This window comes from Didymella exigua, assembly GCF_010094145.1.
Source record: "Didymella exigua CBS 183.55 unplaced genomic scaffold M421scaffold_4, whole genome shotgun sequence".
NCBI classification, from domain to species: domain Eukaryota; kingdom Fungi; phylum Ascomycota; class Dothideomycetes; order Pleosporales; family Didymellaceae; genus Didymella; species Didymella exigua.
This window is the reverse complement of record NW_022984778.1, coordinates 85,684-105,121: the sequence shown is the minus strand read 5'-3', so window position 1 is coordinate 105,121 and position 19,438 is coordinate 85,684. Positions and strand designations below refer to the sequence as shown.

Here is a 19,438-nt window from a genome sequence, read left to right as displayed (position 1 = left end):
CTCTTGCCGTGCCGTTCATGCAATGTGTCTGATCACCACCATCGTGTACTGCTTCGAGGTGTTGTCTTCTCGGATAGCAGAAAAGCCGGAATGAAGACCACGTTCATGAAAACACGGGAGGTAGTCAGTGTCAGTTCGGGGAGCTCTTGCACGCTGATGAGACTTTAAAGACTACATTAGTACTGCCGCTTCATTCTACCTGTAAGTCAGGCCTGCTAACATGTCGACTGATAACCGTGATACGCAGGATCGAGCTGTCTCTAGCTAGTTCTTCAAGCCCTGACATTGCTTGCAGAACGACGTGCACTTGCGGCCTCAAATGCTATCTATCGTGATTGACTGGACAGATCTGACTCGGTTTCGAAGCGTCTCAACATTCACCCCCAGTCACGTTCAACACTACATACCCTACGCTTTGAAGACGCCCTTCTCCGTCGCCCCATCCACCAACTTCTCACCCGTCAGCACATTCGTCGCCGCTACCACCACCCTCGTCCCCCTCCCCTCGCCGCCCGCCTCGGTCAACTTTCCTCCCACCCACCTCAACGCCGCAATCTCAGCCCTCGTCACGCCGCCCAGGAAAAACACAACGACCGTCTTCCCCGCGTCCCCATGCCCACTCAGCATCTGCCTCGCACGCAGCGCCTTGGCGCTGACACCGCCGTTCTGCACCTCGCTGAACGTCGCGCCGCGCACGTACTTTGCCGCATCGTCCCACAGCCGCGAGCCCTGCGCGAGGGGATTCGAGCTCGGCGGCGCGCCGGGCGCGACGGGCTTGATGGCCTGCGCGAGACTCGCTCTCATGATGATGCTCTGCACGAGGCGCACGCTCAGCGGCGCGTACCCGCTGAACGCGTACGAGACGTCGGCGGGCTGGGCTTCGTTGACCTCGTCGTCCCACAGCCGCAGCACTTTGCGCAGCGGCGTGTAGTTTGTCACGCTGCCGGGCGCAACGGCGCTGCCTGTGCCGCCGGCCAGTGCGGCGCCGCCGCGTGCCGTCAGCAGGCCCATTTTCTCCAGCGATTGGAGCGTGAGCAGGTGCTGCGGGCCGTGGGCGAGGATGATGGCGCGCTTGAATGCGTCGAGGTCCTTGGCGCGGATGCCGGCGTTGGTTGTGCTTTCGAGGCACAGCAGGCGCAGGATCGCGGGGAGAGGCGTGCCGCGGTCGATGAGTTCGGTTATGAGGTCGTGCTGCGTCGAGGGATCGGCGCCGGAGGTGAGGTTCTGCTGGACTTCGAGGGTGCGCGTGAAGGTGTCTGTGCGCGTGTATTTTATGATTTCCTCGGCAAGGGAGGTGTGCAGTTTGAGGCTGGCTTGCTCGGCTTGGTAACCGGGGAGGCGGGCGACGAAGTCGCGCAGTTCGGATGTGGTTTTCGCGGCGAGGCTGTTGCGCTCTGTGCTGGACTGGAGACGGCGGGCGACTTTGTTGAGGAGGGAGCCGACGATGGCGAAGTTGGCGTCGCCGAGTTCGCTGTAGAGACTGTCTTTGGGGTCGATCAAGATCTTACGCTTCATGCTGGTGGATGCTGAGCCTGTCTGGCCTGGTTGTGGTGCTGCGCCCCCGACGACCGAGGAGTCAACTTCGGTCTGATTAGCCGAGATGTTGAAGACTTCATCAATGAGCCCCTCGTATGTCAGCTGGGTGAGTAGCACGGTTGGGAAGTCGACTTCTCGATCGATGATGATCAAACTGTCGATAGTTGTGCTTGGGGCAAGCCCGAGAAAGGACGGGCCCGTACTGCTTGGGGTTTCTCCTGCTGCCACTTCGGTACGCATCCGGATGAGGAGGTCGGCGAGTCGCTTGCCATTATCTCCTTTGCCAATGATCCGCGGGAAAAGGCCATACTTGCGCTGCTGGAGCATGAGTGCTTTCGCGGCAAGGTAGATGGACGTGGGATCTTTACGCTGGGAAGGGTCAATAGATATCAATCAAAAAAGAGACGCAAAGACGTACTAGGTACAAGTCTGAGGAAGCATCATCAAGCTCGAGGGATAGGACATCGTCGGCTAAAGGCACGAAGAAGAGAGGCCACTCGCTGACACTGGCCTCACCAAGCACACCAGCTTCTTCAAGCAGCTGGTCGGAGACGATAGTGCGCCTCGGTACCCAGAAGATAGAGAACTCGTGCTCAATCTCGCTTTCTCTCCGTATGCGTTTGATTTGATCTGCGTGATGTCAGTCCTGAACGCTAGTCTTGAAGAAGAAATATATGTGCAGATGGAAGATGAAGCCGCCTAATATAGCAGTTCCCAGTGTGCTACGAGGCACGATATACGTACCAGCAACCCTCATCACCGTCTTCGCCTTCTCTCCTCTTACAAGAAACACGACATTCCTTTGACTGGCATCGACATTGTCGTTCTCAAGAAAGAACGGCTTATCGACGCCATACTCCTGGAGCGTTGAAAACTTGACTAGCAAGTTCAGTGGGCCGGCAAGTGCTTTCTCAAGAACTAGATTCTTCTTTCCTCGGATCTATGTGATGGACGTTAGGTCATGGACGAAGGGCCGTGATTGGCTGTCTTACACCCTCGAGCAGCAGCAGCAGGTCGCGTCGCGCCTTTTCGGTGATTTCTGCGGCGTTGAAGGGCGTGGCGGGCGCCATCTTTGTGTAATATGTTTCACAAAGCTTTTATATTTTCTCGTTACTGTATGAACATCGTGATGTCGTTTCTGCTTGGTTGTTGTAGGTGCTGATGGTCGCGGAGGTTGGTGATGTACGCACGTGCGCGGAAAGCTTGGCGGTGCATATGTGAGTGTCGTCGGAGACTTGTACAACTGTAATGTGGTAGGATTGTTGCTCTTCTCGCTCCCTTGCTTAATGTCACGAGAACTTCCCATCACGGGAAAAATCGATTTACTGAGAACGCAGAGGCTAGACTATCTGACGGAGTATTCGTACTACTTGTGCATCTCGTACTACTTGTGCATTCGCATCGCTAAAAACCACGTAAACTATGCTATCATATGCACATTGGTATCTCTACAGCTCATTGTGCTCAGGAGAATCTTCAATGATCTCCTCAACGTTGATCTGGATGGGTTCCTGCTCAGCGACCTTCTCCTTGATAGGCTCCTGTGTGCCAGGTGCAATCAGAGACTCTGGAAGCTTCTCTTTCTTGCCCTCGCCCATGCGGATGGCATCGACCCACGACTCGACCTCTTGAGCACCGAATTTGGTGCTGGGGTACTTCTTGTACCATGCGCGCTTACCGTGGGTGGCGACGAGGTGGAGCGTGTCATCGGTTCCAAGGCTCAACTCTGAACGGAGCTTGTCCGCAAGAGGGTTCGAAGGTGGGACGGTGATGAAGGGGAAGAGCTTCGTGCCGTGCTTCTTGTGAATAGCCGTCAATGTAGTGATGACGGACATGGCGGACATGGCAGCATCGGTGGCATCGTCCGGAGGTAAGATAGCCAGAATGCAAGTCTTAGCCTGTTCGTTCAAACACAAAGACTGGAGCTCGGCCGCATCTGCGATGGAAGGGACAGAGGGCTTCACGTCACCGACAGGGAGCTCAACCGGCTCAGGAGTGTCCCCGGTCTTGACGTTGGGATCGGGAGACTCGGTTGCGGCGATAGGCTCTTCGACAGTCTCATCTGTAGCAGAAGCAGCAGCCGAGGATGCATCGGCAGTCTTGTGAGAAGCAGACGCCTTGGCAAACTTGCTGGAAGACTTGGACTCCTTCTGGCTGTCCTTCTTGGCCTTGGGCTTCTTCGCCTTGGGGCCAGGGCAGTCCGGATTTGGGGGTGCGACCTGGGAGAGGAACTCGACCATGGCCTCCTTCTCGACTTTGCCGGCGTGCTTGATGGGTTCCTCTGAGCCAGCTGGAACAAGGATGAGAGAAGGGAAGTCGGTGACGCCGTACTTGTCAATAGCAGTCTTCTCCGACTTCTTGATCTGAGCCACGGAGATGACGCCAGCAAAGTCAATCGCAAGAGCCCTCATAGTAGCGCTGACGACGCCCTTGTCGCTGAACAGAATAGCCTTCGGGCTGTCCTTGTTCTCCAGCAGCCACTCGTCCAGGTTCTTGTCGGTGACCCTCTTGACAATGTTCGGCACCTTGTCCTTGACAGCGTCCACGATGCCCTTGGCGGAACGCGGACCCTGGTAGTCCTCGACGGTAGGCTTTCCTGGCTTCTTGCCGGGTCGCACGATCTTGAGGGTAGGGAAGCCCTGGACGCCCATCTGGCCGCAGAAGGGCTTGTTCATCTCCTCATCGCAGTTGACGGCGGCGACCTTGGCGATGCCGGCGAGGGACTGGGCGGCCTTTTCGTAGGCGGGCTTGAGGTTCTTGCAGTGGCCGCACCACGGCGCGTAGAACTCGACGATCTGGTCAGTTGTCAGCGGCAGTCTCTCCCCGCAGCACTGTTCAACGCACCGAGGTGTAGTTGGACTTGGCAATAACTCTGTCGTAGTCGGTGCCTGCAAGGTTGAGGACGCCTGACTTCTTGCTGTACATGGTCTCGGCGTGGGCATTGAGGGCCAGCGCGGCCGTGGCAGCGAGGTAGGTGGAGAGGCGGACCATGGTTGCGTGGGTGGATGGCTGTGTGTTGGTGAAGGGAGAGCGCGTCAGCAGCGAGTGCGTGTGTTGCGGCGCTCACATTACGCGCGAATAATGCTGGTTAGATGCAAGTTGTCCTCAAGGCTGGCTGGGACGTGAAGCTCAAACAGCTGCCCATAGCTCCAGCGCGGGGCGGACCCCTGTCGCCTATGACCACATCTGATGCGCTGCCATCGGCCTGGAGCTGCGCGGCTGCGACACGCGCAACAACTGCACATACGACACGCGCCGAAGGTTCCAGCTGCAGACAGCCATGGCGGACGCAGTACCTGCACGGCTCAAGCCGCTGCAGCTCGCGCCGTTTGCAAAGCGGGCCGCGCAGCTCGAGCGCTTCAAGCCCATCATCACGTACTGGTGTGAGTACCCTCACGCGCTGGTGCGAGCAGCATTCCTACAACTCGCATACTGACGCGGGGCAGTGCGCTTCCACACGGTCAACAAGATCATCGCCGCGGGCTTGCACTCGGCCGACGCAGAATGCACCGCCTACACGACCGACCTGATGGAGAAGCTGGAGCAGGCCAAGGCAGACATGCCTGGCGAGACGGCCCTGCTGGACGACGACGCTGCGTGCGCCTACTGCGAGCAGTTCGCCCTCCAGACCTTTGCCAAGGGCGAGAGGGATATGGCAGAGAACAAGGTCACGGCGACCACGGCAGACACGCTCATGGCAGCCTCGACGTTCCTCGACCTCCTCAGCATCTGGAGGCCGGACGACGCAGAGATCGCTGCGAAGACCAAGTTCGCTAAGTACCACGCTCTGCGCATACTCAAGGCTGTCAAGGCGGGCGAGGACCCCAACGCTGGCAATCCCGTGCAAGCGCAGGAGGAACAGTCGCCGCCGCCGCCTCTGCTCGACCCGGCCGACCCTGAGGTCCAGAGCATCAACCAGGCCTCCTCACAGCCGCCTGCTGCAAATCCATACCAGCAGCCATACGTCGAGACGGCTCCCAACACTGACGCACAACCCTCACCAGCTTTCTCGGCGCCCAAGGTGTCGCCTCCACCCAGCCTACCCGTAGTGCCTACCGGCTACACGTCAAACGCACACGACGATGTGTCTCCCATCTCGCAGCCAGCAACATCTCGCCAGGGATCGGTCGTGTCCGTGGGCGGTGGCTACTTCCCAAGGACGGATGCACCGCCGACCTTCACCTCAGACAACACTGCCCCTAGCCTGCCCACAGCACCCTCGACCGAGCACGACCCCTTGACAGCGTCCCTGGGAAGCCCAAGTGGCGCAGCGGGCGCCACACCACACGTCCCTGGTGCACCGGACCCGTCCAGCTTCTACCAGACCCCCTCGTCGCCTCCACCGGCTGCGCAGCCACCGCTGGCTCCTCCCCTGAATCCATTCGCATCTCCATCACAGCAACCGCAGCAACACTTCGCTGCGCCATCGTCTCAACCCCCTCAGCAGCCATACCACATGCCCCAGGCAACTGCCCCTTCTAAGCAGTACTCCTCCGCACCAGGCCAAAACCCCTATGCTCAGCCCGCGGCAACACCGCCCCCAGCAGCGTCGTCATCGCAGGGACCTTTCAGAGACGACGAAGAGTCGATTAGGGAAGCGCAGAAACATGCCAAGTGGGCCATCTCGGCGCTGAACTTTGACGACGCAGCGACTGCAGTCAAAGAACTGCGGATCGCGCTGCAAGCGTTGGGCGCACATTGAACATGACTCTTCTCAGCCATCTGTCGTTACATGGAACATCGCTCGCGTTCATATAGAGACGAGTTTATCGTTGTATACCCCTGACGTCGTATAGAATATATTCTTAGGCTTCAATACGAGAAGGATCTCCAGCATGGGGAACTCGGGGTGACGTGTGTCTTCTTGCTCGCCCTGAGCAATGGTCGCAACGTGGCAATCGACCGAGTGTGCCCCTCTCCACGTCCCCCCGGCTTCGCCGGAAGCCACGCTGCCACAGTCGCACTGACAGAAGTCACAGCAGAGACGCGGCAAGACATTGCGCTTTCTCGATCGTCTCCACGGACAATGCCCTCCTCTCACCGATCTAGGCATGCCGGCAAAATCGTAGGCAGCAAAACCTGCAGAAGACGCCTCAGCAGAGAAGATCGAAGACACGTCGGCGTGTTGAGTCTTGTCTTCCTTGGCCTGCATGTGCAAATTACAGGACGTGACGACGCTTGTAAAGGCAGCCAACAGCCATTCGGTTCCTGGCTGCGAAATCGAGAGCTAGCAAAGTTCTGGCCCGGGTACCTGTGGTTAGCTGCCGGTGGGTCTCCACTGACAAGTCCCGCGCGCCTGGGCTGCCTGGATGCCCCCGCACGCGACACACTTCACAACTCGAATTCCACGTGCGCTGCATAGGAAGGCACGGCGTGCAATGCGCTGTTGCACAGCTGGAAGTGCCGTGTCTTGCGCTGACAGCGCGCATGACCGGATTGACGTGCGTGGAGAGCCCAGTACGATAATTGAGGTGCGCTGCGACGGCCGTTCCTGAAAGCCGGCTGGTTCCTGGAAAATAGGCGTGGTTCCTGCCTGCACAAGACGGAAAATCAGCGAATCCGAGGTCGAGGACTAGCAAAATCCCTCATGCTACTGCAGACATGACTGCACCAAGACTTGACATTTGTTCAAAGGGCTGCAGTTGAGCGGTATGCATAGCCGGACTTGCACGTTTGTCTTTGAAACACGAGACAAGCCGCCGATGGCTTACGCCAACCGACGCCAACACTCCGCGCGGACAAGGTGCAGGAGCTGGACCTGCGGGCCGTGCTTTCATCTCCGATTCATGGTAACTATATAGAAGCAATGTAGGTACTCTGGAGTTCGGCTCGTATTACAACAAGACACTCTTTTGTCACTTCATTCATTTCTTCAAATTACCGGTGCTTCACTCTTTTCAGCACCAGTCACTCCTTCCAAACAAAACAATCCAAAATGTCAATCAAGTCCTCTCTCTTCATGGGCCTTGCTGCCCTCGCCGCTCTCACTGAAGCGGCCCCTACCAAGCGTGCCTCCGCTGGCAAGCGTGGTCTTGCCTTCCCCAAGCAGAACAATGGTGTCGCCGGCTCGACATACACTCAGTTGTTCAAGAGCTACGACCAGATCACCTGGATGTACGACTGGGAGGCCGTCATCGACGGCACCCCCGTCTCGGGCCTCGAATACGTGCCCCTCCTCCACTCCAACCAGGACTGGTGCACATCTGGCTGGACCACAAACGTAGCCAACGCCAAGAAGAGCTACAGCGTCAAGAGCGTTCTCTCCTTCAACGAGCCCGACCAGTGCGGGTACGTCTCCTTGCACCCATTCAACTGAAAGTATTTCGCTAACCCATCCAGTGGTGGCGGCTCCTGCATGTCCGTCTCGGACGCCGTGACTGCGCACAAGCAATACATCCAGCCGCTCGCGGGGTCGCTGAAAATTGGCTCCCCTGCGGTAACCAACGGCGACGGCGATGCCAAGGGCATCAACTGGCTCAAGTCGTTCATGAGCCAGTGCTCTGGCTGCCAGATCGACTTCGTCGTCGCGCACTACTACGCCTGGGACAAGGCCGCCGACTTCAAATCCTACCTCACAAAGTTCCACGAGACCTTCAACAAGCCCGTCTGGGTCACCGAGTTCGGCGTCACCGAGGGTGATGCGCCCGCCTTCCTCAAGGAGGTCCTGCCCTGGATGGATCAGCAGAGCTGGATCGAGAAGTACGCGTGGCACATGGCTGCGCCCACCACCAACGAGGGTGGTCTGAAGTTCCTGCTGAACGAGGCTGGTAGCGCGCTCAATGATGTCGGCGCTGCTTTTGCTTCGTAAGCGCTGTATGTCAGGGTTTTGTCTTCGCTGGCGCCGTGCTGCGATGTCATGGCGGCGCTTAGCGGAACGGCGCTTTTTTGTTTCATTTCTGGGATACCCGTTTATAGAATCAAGATGTTCGTTTCCCACACGGCTTTGCCTCGTCTTTCATCGATCTTTGTGTGGGCTTGGTGTGTTTCGCGACGCGCGGTGGCTTTGTCTTTGTCACTCGTTGCTGTCGCTCATAGCGCAGTGCATACTCTCGATCCGGACTTACTTCCTTGATGATACGGCAGAGCAGAACCTGCTGACACATGGACCTCCTCCTTACAGGGCCAGATCAGACCAACGGAAGACATAAGAATATTTTCTCGGGGCTTTGAAGGAGCAGCGGTGCTCCACATACATTCGGGAAGTATACACTCTGATGTTTTCAGAAGAGGGAGTTGTTGAGGACAGCGCCATCTCGATGAATCGCAGAGTTTATATGGCATTCCAATTTGAGTAAGGTCTCGGGATGTACTCATCATAGGTACTGAACGTATTCGATTTTAAACGCATCGCAAATAGGAAACAAGACTCGGACATAGCATGCTTGACTGTCGACTTTGATTCCATGTTACTAGACGAGCGTTGGTCTGGAGAATGGCAGGCGAAGAACCGCTTAGAGCCTTGATTCCTTGCTTTTGAAAGTGGGAAGCCGGGGGTATTGATGAGGTAGGCCGACGTCAGAAGCGCGAAGTCTTTGGATTAGTGGACTGCAGGAAGCACATAAATGGTAACCAAAGCACAACAGCCAACATCTTGAAGGTTACTCATCATTTCGGTAAGACGATGTGAGGCTGAAAGATCGTAGGAAGGAGGTCGATGAGAAACGTGGTTCTTGCGGTTTCGCTTGCTGGCCAATCGCTTTGACGTCACCGTCCTTCATCAGCACTGCCAACTGGGCCTCTGCTCTCGCGAATCAGAATTCCGATTCGCGAGATGCATCTGTTCGTGGGAAGCCATCCACTTTACGAAGTAGCCTTCAGCAAGGTATGCGTCCCGCATCGCCATTAGCAATCTTCAGCTTGCGCATCTCAGCACCTCAGCACCTCAGCGTTGATAGAATCCCAACCATGAAGATCTTAGCAAGATGATTCACATATCTGAGCCAGGATCAGACTGTTTTCTATAGAACTCTGCTACAAGGAGCGGCTATTGCATGGTTGTATATTCTGCTCGCGCTTCCATATGCAGTAGACAAACGTCCGGGGCAGTTTGAGATCGATGTTGACAGAAGGATTTGTGGATGGATCGCAACTCGCACGAGATCGATATGGCAGGATTCAAAGCCACCAACATCGGGATGCCAGAATCCTCCGTCGTTTACCGCTGCAACGGGGAGCAAGAAAACATGGAGTATCTTGGACATATTAAAAGCCCCAACGACCGTTCGGAAGACATAATTGGCCTCTAAGCAACCACAAGGTATATCGCGATTGGTAGAGTGTACCCTGGGAGCCTGGTTTTCACGGATTCTTCGGCATCTCCAAAATGGTGCTTGAAGACGCAGGGTGGAGACACGGCTGACGTCCAAATTCGCCAAATCTTGCCTAAAGCTTGGCTCTTCACGTCGGAAGGGACCAGAGATAGCCAAGACAGCTGAATGATATGCCATGTAGCGCGCCTGCATGCCGCAAGTAAGACGTGCTGTAACTGCGCCAGTGCCTTCAGAGTCTTGGAGAGGGCAGTTTCCTGCTGGCTGAGTCCATGGATCTACCTAATTCATTATCGTTTCATCCTCTGGAACCTGCATGGCCACAGGCTTCAGGTCTGCGCAAAAGGAGGACACAGAACCTCATCTTCGTGCACGTACAGACGATGTCACCGAGACCCCAGCAGCTCCAACCAACTTCTTCACGACAGTAGGACAGTATGAGTAACACAACAAGTTCGATAAGCCCTTTAATAGTTCAGAACTCAGGGAGGTGGCTCGGAAATGACGGGCGGCGGTCTACGTAAACCTTTTCCAACTGCAAGAGGTCATTTACGTCGCTGAGACTTTATAGTTTCCACGTGCATGCAGGTACACCACCACAGCACTTCCAAGTCCTGCCTTCTATGAACAGCTAGACTATATATATACCACGGGACAGTGATTGTGAGAGCATAACTGTCGACAATTGTAGCGTCGCCTGTGGTGCAGAGGTCCTCACATCAAACTCTAGCATCTCACCCAGCGCAAGCTACGGCTTTCAACCCAATGTGTCATCCACATGGCAAGAGATAGGTCACTACGATCTTGAACCAGGTACACAGTTCGAACTTGATGAAAGCTGCCTGTATGGATACGACAGGGCCGGCATCTCGTTCGTTGGCAATGCGAACGACAACCTCACTTTTGAGAATAAGGCCGTGGGCGCCTATTCGACACCCAGCGATCTTGGGCTTACACGATTTTGGCTTAGACGACTTGGTCTCTCACAGTCTGATATGACCATCAATAACACCGGTCGATGTGTCTCGTTTCTACATGCGCTGAAACATAAGGGACACATACCAAGTTTGTCGTTTGGCTACCAGGCTGGTGCGGCATATCGTGAGTAAATCCATTTCAGATAGCCTTTCTATTCAACAAGCTGAATAGTAACCAGGTTACAACAAAATCTGCCGGCAGCCTTGTGCTCGGAGGATATGATAAGTCTCGTACGTCAAAAGACACAGTCACCATTCCCCACGCGACCGATGTCATCGTTGGTGTGCAGAGCATCACTGCAACATTGCGAGCCGGTTCTGCCACAGTACTCAATCCTGGTGTCCTTGCTATTCCTGGTACTACAGTTCCTGAACTGTGGCTGCCACACAATGTTTGCGACCAGATTGCATCAGTACTCAACCTCACCTATCACGACGATACAGGACGCTATACACTTACCGACGCCGCACACAATGCGCTCCAATCACTCAACGGGTCCTTAAACTTCAAGATAGGGAGCACATACACTTAGACCCAGCGATCACGGTCAACATACCTTACAAGGCTTTCGATCTTGAGGCATCTTGGCCTATCTTCAACGCGACTACGAGATACTTTTCGCTGAGAAATACTACAAACAAGACAAAATATGCACTGGAAAGGGCCTTCTTGCAGGAAGCATACCTCGTCGTAGACTGGGAACGCGATTCGTTTCAACTCAGCCAGGCTGTTTTCAGCGATCCAATGCCGGAGCCGGAGATCATCGCTGTACAGCCCATCAACAACGAGACCAATAATTTACTTGTTCAGTATCGCCTGGAGCGATTGCCAGAATCGTTATTAGTGTTCTCTTGCTCACCATCCCTGCATCTGGTTGGTGGTTCTGGCGGCGCAAGCGCACACAGAAAAAGCAAGAGAAACACACAAACACACTCGGCGGATTGCAAGGTCACGGCAAACAAGGACCAATCGAGTTGCCCTTTCAGGTTGAAGCCGAAGTGGAGGGTGTGAGTGGCTGTCGCCGAGAGATATACGCGCCACCAAAGCCATACGAATTGGGTAGGTTCAATGGCGAAAATTCTCGTTTGGAGGTATGGTCGCCGCCGAGCATGTATGAGATGGGGGACACCAGTGGAAATGAGGTTGGAATTCATCGCCCGGATCCCAATCTCGGGTACAAGATGTAGCAGTTGGTGTCTGGATAATTTGCCTCAACGTTAGTCTGTAACTCTAGGCACGAAGGTTTCGAATGTTGACTTGCATCCACCATACAGCTTCCGACAAACATATTTCCTTAGCCATTTCTGTTTCAAGCCGAAGATATCGTTTGTCGTACAAATTGGGCTATGAGGCGTCATCGCCCAAGGTACGGTGGTTTTGACGAACACAGATACGCCACACGACATGGGTCCCAAAGCTCTTTGGTTTGAGGACAAGGAGCCACCGCTCACATGATTGAACACGTCTTTGCTCTTGGGACATGTAGAAGGAAGTCTGTTGTGTGGAGGAGTGACGAGAGTAGTGCGGTCAGAGTTTCCCTACCTTGTTCTGTTACCAGCATCCGGGTACAGCCAGTGCGCAATAGATATATCGTTCAACTAAGCTTGAATATGGAGCAAATATGTAGGCGTACTATTCTTTGCAAAGGAAGATTACGAGATAGTTGTAGATGAGCTTCAAGCCTTGACCTGTAAACAGTCCTCGGTACGCACATACTCACCACAACGTAAATACATCTAGTACAGTTTTTTATCTGGCGGAAATGCGTGAAATGGGGGTGGATTTCGATGATTTGCGAAGAATCGAGGCTACTTTCTCAATCATTTTAACACGTGATCAGAACCGAGTCCTTCAGACCATGGATGTCGAGAAGACAATACTTGGAAATTTCTGGGACTGCTCGTAATCAAAGCTAGCAACCACTGCGAGCTAGAATATCTGCCTGTGAAAGGGGCAACTCCTTTCATCAACACATAGAAAGATGATGCGGACGGTGTATCTATCCAGCAGAGATTACCGAACCGTGCACAAAGTGCTTTTGAGCGAGATAGGGGCTCGCCTGTAAGGTTTTTCATTACTCAGGCTACCATGACATCGCGGTGCCGGAGAAGGCACCCATGAGTGCTTCGTCTGGGTCATTTTCGGTATGGAGTGTAGATGTAAAAGTGGGGAAGCATTGTCTTCTTTGACTAGCTGCAAATTAGACGACATGTCGTCGAGTTTGGTCAAATCTTGGACATATGGCCCAGAGGTGCAGTAATTTCGAAACATCATAAGGGAACGCAGTGCCCTCGTTGCTTGCGAGCACCGAACAAAGAACATGGAGTTCCTCGAGAGTGGATTTGTTGTTGCTCATTTCCAGTGCCCGCTGAGCAGAGAAACAGTGGATGGAAAGTAGATGTTGAGACGGACAGATGGCTTTTTGTATCATCCCCATAAGTGCTTGCTCGTCCCAGTCTCTAATGGACACTGCGAGTAGAGGTGATGACTGGGACCGAATTCACGCGCGGAAACAGCAGTTAGTACCCAGTGATGGAAGATAGAGCAGAACACAACTGCACATTCGATCTGCAGGAAGCTTTCGTAGGCAACGCCGTTCATTATCGTGAGTCGTAGTCTTCAAAAAAGGGTATAAGGACCAAGGCCCAAACTTACTGAACAGGCCGAGATAGGACAGGACATGATAGTTTTTGCCGTGCTGTTTGATATTGAGTAAGAAGTAGTAAGCTAGATGAGGAATTGCTGGACGTCGGTCGCGTGATAAATCATTCAGAGCCGCAAGTACATTCAAGGACCGTTGTAAGCAGGACAGCAGACCGTCATAGCACGAGCGAAGAACTTTGAGAACACGACCAGAGAGGTACAGCACCGAGCACCGTTATTCTTCGACGTAAACGACCAACATGGAAGCGGAATTTTGACATGCGGATGCAATAGATGCCGATTCTGCCGCCAGCGGGGAAGACAAAATTCGAATGTCCGGAAGCGCAGACCTCCAACTTCGCCAGCCTCGACAACCACTTTGGAGCAAAAGAGACAACTGAGTATGTAGTGAGAAGGAGATGCTTGCAGGCCGGCGCAGCTTAAGTAGCGACCCGGCGAGCAACCGCAGCAAGCCACGAGAGATCAGCATGCTCATTTACTCTTCTTGCGGTAGGTCGTTACTGTTGTTGCAACACAACCCTGCTCCGAAATGTCGCGGTACCTTGCTGATTTCGAATCTGGGAGACAGCGCAGACATGCGCATGGTAGATCATGGATTCGGAGAACAGTTCCGAGCAGGTACTCTACGTCTTGAAGAACTCGAAGAGCGAAACACCAGACAGTCATGCATTCTTCATATCGATTTTTGTAGCGACGGTTTCTCGCATCATAGAGATCACGTTCCTACGAGCAAGACATGACTCTGACTTTGTGGCCATACTGATCAGAGCAGATCATGTTATGGCTTGTCTTGGACTTTGATTGTTTGCAGCGATACCAGACAGCAGAGACTATGGGTGTCGTAGAGGATCGGTTTTGAATGCAGCAGAGAAAGCACATACACGCGAAGACATACACCTTTTTAGGTTCCGATAGCAAAGTCGTGAAGTGGTGAGTAAGACCGAGAGCAGGGGAGGCTTTTGTAGCTGGATTCCTGTGCATCTAGGGTGACACGGCCAATGAGGTGTCTCCTTAGTGGTCGAGACTACATACGGTCAGCAGTGGTGATCAATCGGTTTGCACACGAGTACGATTTAGGTGTACTGAAATTCATCGTGTTTATCGCCAGTTCATGCTCGCTTGAAATCAGAATGCTTCGACGCCGTTCCGCTCACTTACATCGCGCTGTCTGCAGGTCTAGTCAAGTACGCTCTCACCGGCCTTGGATGCATCTTTGGCGTCCTGGGTCTGTGTCTTCTTGACCTCAACCTTCTTGACGTCCTCCTCGCTTTCGTCGTCTTCTTCCTCGCTATTCTCTTCACTACTGCTCTGCTTCGGCTGCGGCGTAGGACTCGCAGGTTTGGTCTCTGCAGGCTCGGTCTCTTCCTTCTTGACAGCAGCACCAGCCTTCGCCTCATCTTCACTCTCCTCCTCGCGGCTTTCCTCTTCCTGCTCACCCTCCTTAACACTCGCGCCAGCCTTTGACGCATCCTTGGGGTCTTGCTCTTGTGTCTTCCCCGCCTTCTTCTCTGTGGCGGATTCTTCGCTGCTCTCTTCCTCATCGCTGTCCTTTTCTTCCTCCGAGCTCTCCTCTTGTGCCTGTGTTTCCTTTATGGGACCGGCCGACAGCGCTGGATTCTCTGCATCTTCATGCATGGAAGGCGGTGCATGGACGGGCTTCTGTTGTTCGAGCTTTGGTGCTACGCCAGGCGTCTGGGGGAGCGGTATCGAGCGTGGGGAGAGAAGATCGGGCAGCTCGGTCTTCTTAGCCCCACTCTCCTTCTTCTCGTTCGAAGCTGTGCTTGGCGACTTGGGTAGCGGCGTCGACTTCGGGCTCAGCACATCGGCGGGGCCCTTGGCGTTCGTCTTCTCCGTCAGGAGCGGGTTCGTTGTCGAGATCTTGACGGGTACTGGCTTCTTGCTTGCTGCGATCTTCGCTGCTTCAGCGCCCATCTGCCTTATTGCAAGATTCTGCTCTGCGCTTGCAACGGGTGCGTTCTCTTTTGCTCTGCTGCCTCCAACTGCACCCAGCGATGCAAATGGTGAATCCCCCGCTTGCCCAAATGAGAAGCCCCCCGGCAGCGCACCAGCTAGCGGTGGCGGTGTCTTGCTCGGCGCTGGTTCGAATAGGGATGTGGGCTTGGGCGGGTAGGCTGTGAAGGCTGTGTCGACGCCTAACGCTTCGTGAAGCTCATCGTACTCGTTCCATTCCTCGATCTCCTCAATGCCCTGTGTGATGTTGTCAGTAGATGTCATGCTCGAGTCTCGCACTACGTACGCCGAGTACATATCCTTCCTTGACCAGCAGAGGAAGCTTCTTGCCGGATGCGCGCCGTTGGAACAGCTTCCTGCCCAACTCGTGCGTTGCTGTGTCGAGTCCAATGAACGGAATCTTATTCGCTTTAAGGATTGTTTCGATACGCGACGTCGCTGTGATGATGTGGGAGGAGCCGGCTGTTAGAGAGGTAAAGAGGTAGATATTGGGGTCTTTGTCGAAGACAGCGAGTTCGGCCATAGCTTCGGGAGATGGTGGGGTCGCTGGTGACGACTGCAGGACGACCAATGGAGCGTGAGATAGATGCAGTGCAGTCAAGAAGAGAGCAGCACTATCTGCTTATGTTGAAAGCAGATCAAGGGGTTTCAAGACGAGAAGTGCCAGGTCAGTGTTTAGAATGAGGCCATTGCGACAGTCGTGGCGTCCCCGCTGCCGCGCAGGGTCCAGCTCCACAGCCATCCATGCACAAGAGGAACAGTAAAGTTATGATCGAATCGTATGGCAGAATCAGAGCGCACAATACTAGGAAGTACACCAGAAGGTGTTTCTAATCGCTATTTGAAATGCTACGCGTACGTTTGAATTATTGCTACGCGCCAATCATCTGGATTCCCTTTCCGGCCAAGGTGTTCATCAGCGCATCGCGCACTTCGAACTCCTCGAGGACTGCGCCAAAGCTGTGACTTGTCAGTAGATGCTCGTTGTGCAAAGCTCAGACACGCGTACCCATAGCAGCGCACTTTGGCGAGCAGTTCTCCTTTGATAGCGCCAATCTCCTCCTTCGTGAGCGTCTTGAAATTTTGTTCCTTCAAGATCATGACCCACGCCATAATGGGCGTGATCTCGCCGTCTAGGGGCAGCCTGGCGCTGAGGTCGAGCAGCTTCATCAAGTCCGGCATCGCGACATCCGGCATCTGGTGAGGGTACTTCTCCTCCGGTTGGTTCGCAATGTGCGAGTCGGGTGGCGCCGTGGCCATGAGTGCGTGTCCGCTGATTGTTTCTTCCGCATCATGGGCACGTACCATGAGGAATTGCATGTGGTCCATGCAAGGGCGCTCGAGACTGGAAGGCGGGACAGTCAGATAAGGAGCGGATTAAAGTAAAGAAATAGACGTACGGAGGATGATAAACGAAGGAAGAAGGCGACGTAGCGGGCGTGATACATTATTGCTGGGGTGGAGGAGAAAGGTAGGGCGTTCGGTCGTACGTTAAGACGAAGTCAACACCAATCTGGTCGTAGTCCAGTCCGCTGACTAGCTGATTGGGTTGCATAGGTTGCGCGTGCATCGATTGCGGCATCATCATGTCGTGCGACATCGATCCGTTTCGGTGGTGAACGCTCGGTGGTGAGGTGTATCCGGTCGATGCAGACCCCGGCCCGTAACCAGACACACTTCCACTGGAGCTGTATGTCGAGCTTCCAACATTCAAAACTAGGCCATTGGAAGGACTTGCAATGCTGTCAAAGGCGATACCATGAGCCATGAGGAGCTCCTTCAATCGACGATTCTCCTCGGCAAATTGGTCTCGCTCTCGACTTGTTGTGCCAAATGTCTCTTTCAGGCGTAGAACTTCTTGCTCGAGAGCTTTGATGTACATCTCTTTCCTCTCACGATGTGTTCTGAAGACTCGATGAGCGCACGTTCATCGACAACCCTGTAGCAAACGTACCTTTGAGCCTGTCTGTTAAGCTCTTGTCGGCGGGTCAAAGCCGGTTTGCTGTCAGGCTTGGGACCTCTCCTCTTAGGAATTTGTCCATCTGCACACCGTTAGCCCACGATCAATCTGTTCGGAGCATAGTGCAAACCTCGTGTCGTCTTCATCTCAGTCAAGTTCTTGAAGAAACCAAATTGTGCAAGTGGGCTTTTTGTGTCGCTGCCTATTAATGGCCACTGCCCTCTGCTCTCCGTAGCAGACACAAAGCCGATCGAGCTGTCCCTCCTAATCCCATCCGACGAGCATAATGAAGGGCGGCGGGAGATAGGCGAAGAATGCTCGATGGCAGTGCCGCTAGGAGAGTAACGGGGCATCATGATTAGCGAGTCTGACCAGGTTATGTACTGAGTGGCTGACATAGATAGCGAGAGGCCGTCAATCGAGAATAGAAATTACAATAAAAGTGTGTATTAGGGCTTGCGAGTGGAACGACAGAGGAACGAGAGCATATATGTAGCCATGCCATGAGCACGGTACATCAATGGAGTGCATAGATGCTGATGCCGGTGGTCCGGTAGCCATGGGGCACACGGACAAATCTTGTGCTGACGTCTGTACAGACAATCTTGGCGAGACTTGACTTGTCTCTACGGCGTATCTCGGAGTAGGAAAGAGAAGACGGGGGAACAGGTGCTTAGGCAGGTGATGAAGGACAGGAGGCCGCATGGGTTGCCGGAGACAGCATGAGGCACGGAGCGAATCCGAAACAAATCGATCTCAAACGTAGAAAAAAGCAAAGCATAAATTAAGTGGAAAAGAGTACTCACTACTGCCGCTGTGGTAGTCCATGCCGGGGTCGGTCTTGATGGCGGTCGCCATACTGTATACGTTGCAAAGACTAAATGATGGTTTGGCGATCTGATAACAGGGCTGATGTTGCTCGTGTAGAATGCTTTGAATGTGAATTGACAAGTACTAGAGGCTGTCAGTTAACGTTCAGCCCTTGCGCACATCCGAAACATACACAGAACAGTTACTACCGCACTTTGGTGGGTGGCAGGCAGGACCTGGCGACTATAAAAACTGAGGCTGCAAAGACGTAATCAGAACCACTGCGAATGGAGCCCCTAGCGTGGGATGATGCAAACGGTCAAGTCTGGAAAGAGGAGAAAGATTGGAAGTGGCACGGTGTGGTAGTGGCTGAGGTGCAATCGAGACGAGATGTGGTGCTGTTCGCGTCGCAGGTGGGGGATCAAATAAGGCAATAGATTATCAGAAAGGACGAGCGGGTTGCGACCAGAGAGAAGCCTCGGAAGAAACTCTTACACTTACAGTGCGATCCTTAACGCGGTCCAACGGGCTCAATAATGCGTTGCGCGAACGCGTTCATCGGCGCAATGAGCACAGCCCCAGCTGGAGATTTGGAATTGTAACTCGAGCTCTGAACACGCACGGAACGAGCCGGCGGACACTGGGTCGATCTGATTGATCGAGGTGGAAGTGCCGGAGGCGGAGTGTCGCCTCCGGTGGTGTTGACGAGTAGACTTGCGGCTCTGTTGTGGTCTAGAGGCGATCGCTGACTTAGACGGCGACCGCTCGTGTTAGGCGCGCCACACGGGCTCGACACAGGACGCAAAAATTCGATAACAACAACGGCTGAAGTTCAGGGAGAAGAGCAATTGCGCTGAGGGCATGCAAGACACAACTTGTTCTTTTGATGCTGAGGGCTGATGCGTCGCTGACGGCCGGTCTAGCCCTGCTGCATTTGGAACAAGCCTCAAGCGCCACGACGATCTCGCCCCTCAAGATCCACTTGCAGAGATGACGCTGCCCAGCCCCGAAGTCTTTCGGGCCCCATGCTTCCGTTCACTGCAGTATCACGTGGTCATTTCCCAGATCTACGAGGGCTCAACCTCCCCCCTGTCCGGGTCTTTATACTGTGGGCTTTGTGCATCCTTGTGGATAAGAGGTACAAAACCTTTTATGGGTGTTTGGACCTTGTGCACGTACAAAGATGCCTACAAAGGCTTCATGCTGGCTCACACATTATTGGCTGAGGCCCATGCTAGGCACCCAAACCGGG

General features: G+C 54.1%; 7 protein-coding genes across 7 annotated transcripts; 3 read left to right on the top strand and 4 right to left on the bottom strand.

Moving 5' to 3' along the window:
• Positions 1–12: 12 nt before the first annotated feature.
• M421DRAFT_282638 (vacuolar protein sorting-associated protein 33A) lies at positions 13–2,795 on the bottom strand. The gene is made up of 4 exons (XM_033588931.1): positions 2,529–2,795; positions 2,281–2,476; positions 1,955–2,166; positions 13–1,905 (listed from the first exon to the last, which is right to left on the bottom strand). The coding sequence occupies exons 1-4, from the start codon at positions 2,604–2,606 to the stop codon at positions 409–411; spliced, it is 1,983 nt and encodes a 660-aa protein (XP_033452267.1). The 5' UTR covers positions 2,607–2,795; the 3' UTR covers positions 13–408.
• Positions 2,763–4,562, bottom strand: M421DRAFT_416746 (protein disulfide-isomerase MPD1 precursor). Its single transcript, XM_033591182.1, has 2 exons — positions 4,381–4,562; positions 2,763–4,331 (listed from the first exon to the last, which is right to left on the bottom strand). The coding sequence occupies exons 1-2, from the start codon at positions 4,525–4,527 to the stop codon at positions 2,985–2,987; spliced, it is 1,494 nt and encodes a 497-aa protein (XP_033452266.1). The 5' UTR covers positions 4,528–4,562; the 3' UTR covers positions 2,763–2,984.
• Positions 4,563–4,816: 254 nt separating this feature from the next.
• On the top strand, positions 4,817–6,238 carry M421DRAFT_1700 (DUF605-domain-containing protein; the record flags this gene model as incomplete). Its single annotated transcript, XM_033587762.1, has 2 exons — positions 4,817–4,919; positions 4,983–6,238. 2 exons carry the CDS (start codon positions 4,817–4,819, stop codon positions 6,236–6,238), a joined length of 1,359 nt encoding a protein of 452 aa, XP_033452265.1.
• A 1,233-nt stretch (positions 6,239–7,471) lies between these two features.
• On the top strand, positions 7,472–8,344 carry M421DRAFT_55031 (glycoside hydrolase family 128 protein; the record flags this gene model as incomplete). Its single annotated transcript, XM_033595273.1, has 2 exons — positions 7,472–7,824; positions 7,876–8,344. 2 exons carry the CDS (start codon positions 7,472–7,474, stop codon positions 8,342–8,344), a joined length of 822 nt encoding a protein of 273 aa, XP_033452264.1.
• A 2,211-nt stretch (positions 8,345–10,555) lies between these two features.
• Positions 10,556–11,744, top strand: M421DRAFT_402761 (uncharacterized protein; the record flags this gene model as incomplete). Its single annotated transcript, XM_033590244.1, has 2 exons — positions 10,556–10,908; positions 10,953–11,744. Coding segments are annotated over 2 exons (714 nt in total), but the record flags the coding sequence as incomplete, so codon positions are not given.
• A 2,488-nt stretch (positions 11,745–14,232) lies between these two features.
• On the bottom strand, positions 14,233–16,074 carry M421DRAFT_416744 (uncharacterized protein). Its single transcript, XM_033591181.1, has 3 exons — positions 15,703–16,074; positions 14,604–15,653; positions 14,233–14,469 (listed from the first exon to the last, which is right to left on the bottom strand). Exons 1-2 carry the CDS (start codon positions 15,937–15,939, stop codon positions 14,622–14,624), a joined length of 1,269 nt encoding a protein of 422 aa, XP_033452262.1. The 5' UTR covers positions 15,940–16,074; the 3' UTR covers positions 14,233–14,469; positions 14,604–14,621.
• A 214-nt stretch (positions 16,075–16,288) lies between these two features.
• On the bottom strand, positions 16,289–17,732 carry M421DRAFT_54452 (uncharacterized protein; the record flags this gene model as incomplete). Its single annotated transcript, XM_033595223.1, has 5 exons — positions 16,289–16,376; positions 16,426–16,761; positions 16,907–17,320; positions 17,371–17,458; positions 17,507–17,732. 5 exons carry the CDS (start codon positions 17,730–17,732, stop codon positions 16,289–16,291), a joined length of 1,152 nt encoding a protein of 383 aa, XP_033452261.1.
• Between the last annotated feature and the right edge of the window lie 1,706 nt (positions 17,733–19,438).

What these genes read in the sequence shown, in the direction of transcription:
- M421DRAFT_416746 (XM_033591182.1), bottom strand. Translation starts at nt 4,527, where the DNA reads ATGGTCCGCCTCTCCACCTACCTCGCTGCCACGGCCGCGCTGGCCCTC. An exon ending in CCAAGTCCAACTACACCTCG is followed by an intron (nt 4,332 to 4,380) that starts GTGCGTTGAACA and finishes ACAACTGACCAG; the next exon opens with ATCGTCGAGTTCTACGCGCC.
- M421DRAFT_282638 (XM_033588931.1), bottom strand. Translation starts at nt 2,606, where the DNA reads ATGGCGCCCGCCACGCCCTTCAACGCCGCAGAAATCACCGAAAAGGCG. An exon ending in GACGGTGATGAGGGTTGCTG is followed by an intron (nt 2,167 to 2,280) that starts GTACGTATATCG and finishes GACATCACGCAG; the next exon opens with ATCAAATCAAACGCATACGG. An exon ending in CTTCCTCAGACTTGTACCTA is followed by an intron (nt 1,906 to 1,954) that starts GTACGTCTTTGC and finishes GACCCTTCCCAG; the next exon opens with CGTAAAGATCCCACGTCCAT.
- M421DRAFT_416744 (XM_033591181.1), bottom strand. Translation starts at nt 15,939, where the DNA reads ATGGCCGAACTCGCTGTCTTCGACAAAGACCCCAATATCTACCTCTTT. An exon ending in AGGAAGGATATGTACTCGGC is followed by an intron (nt 15,654 to 15,702) that starts GTACGTAGTGCG and finishes AACATCACACAG; the next exon opens with GGCATTGAGGAGATCGAGGA.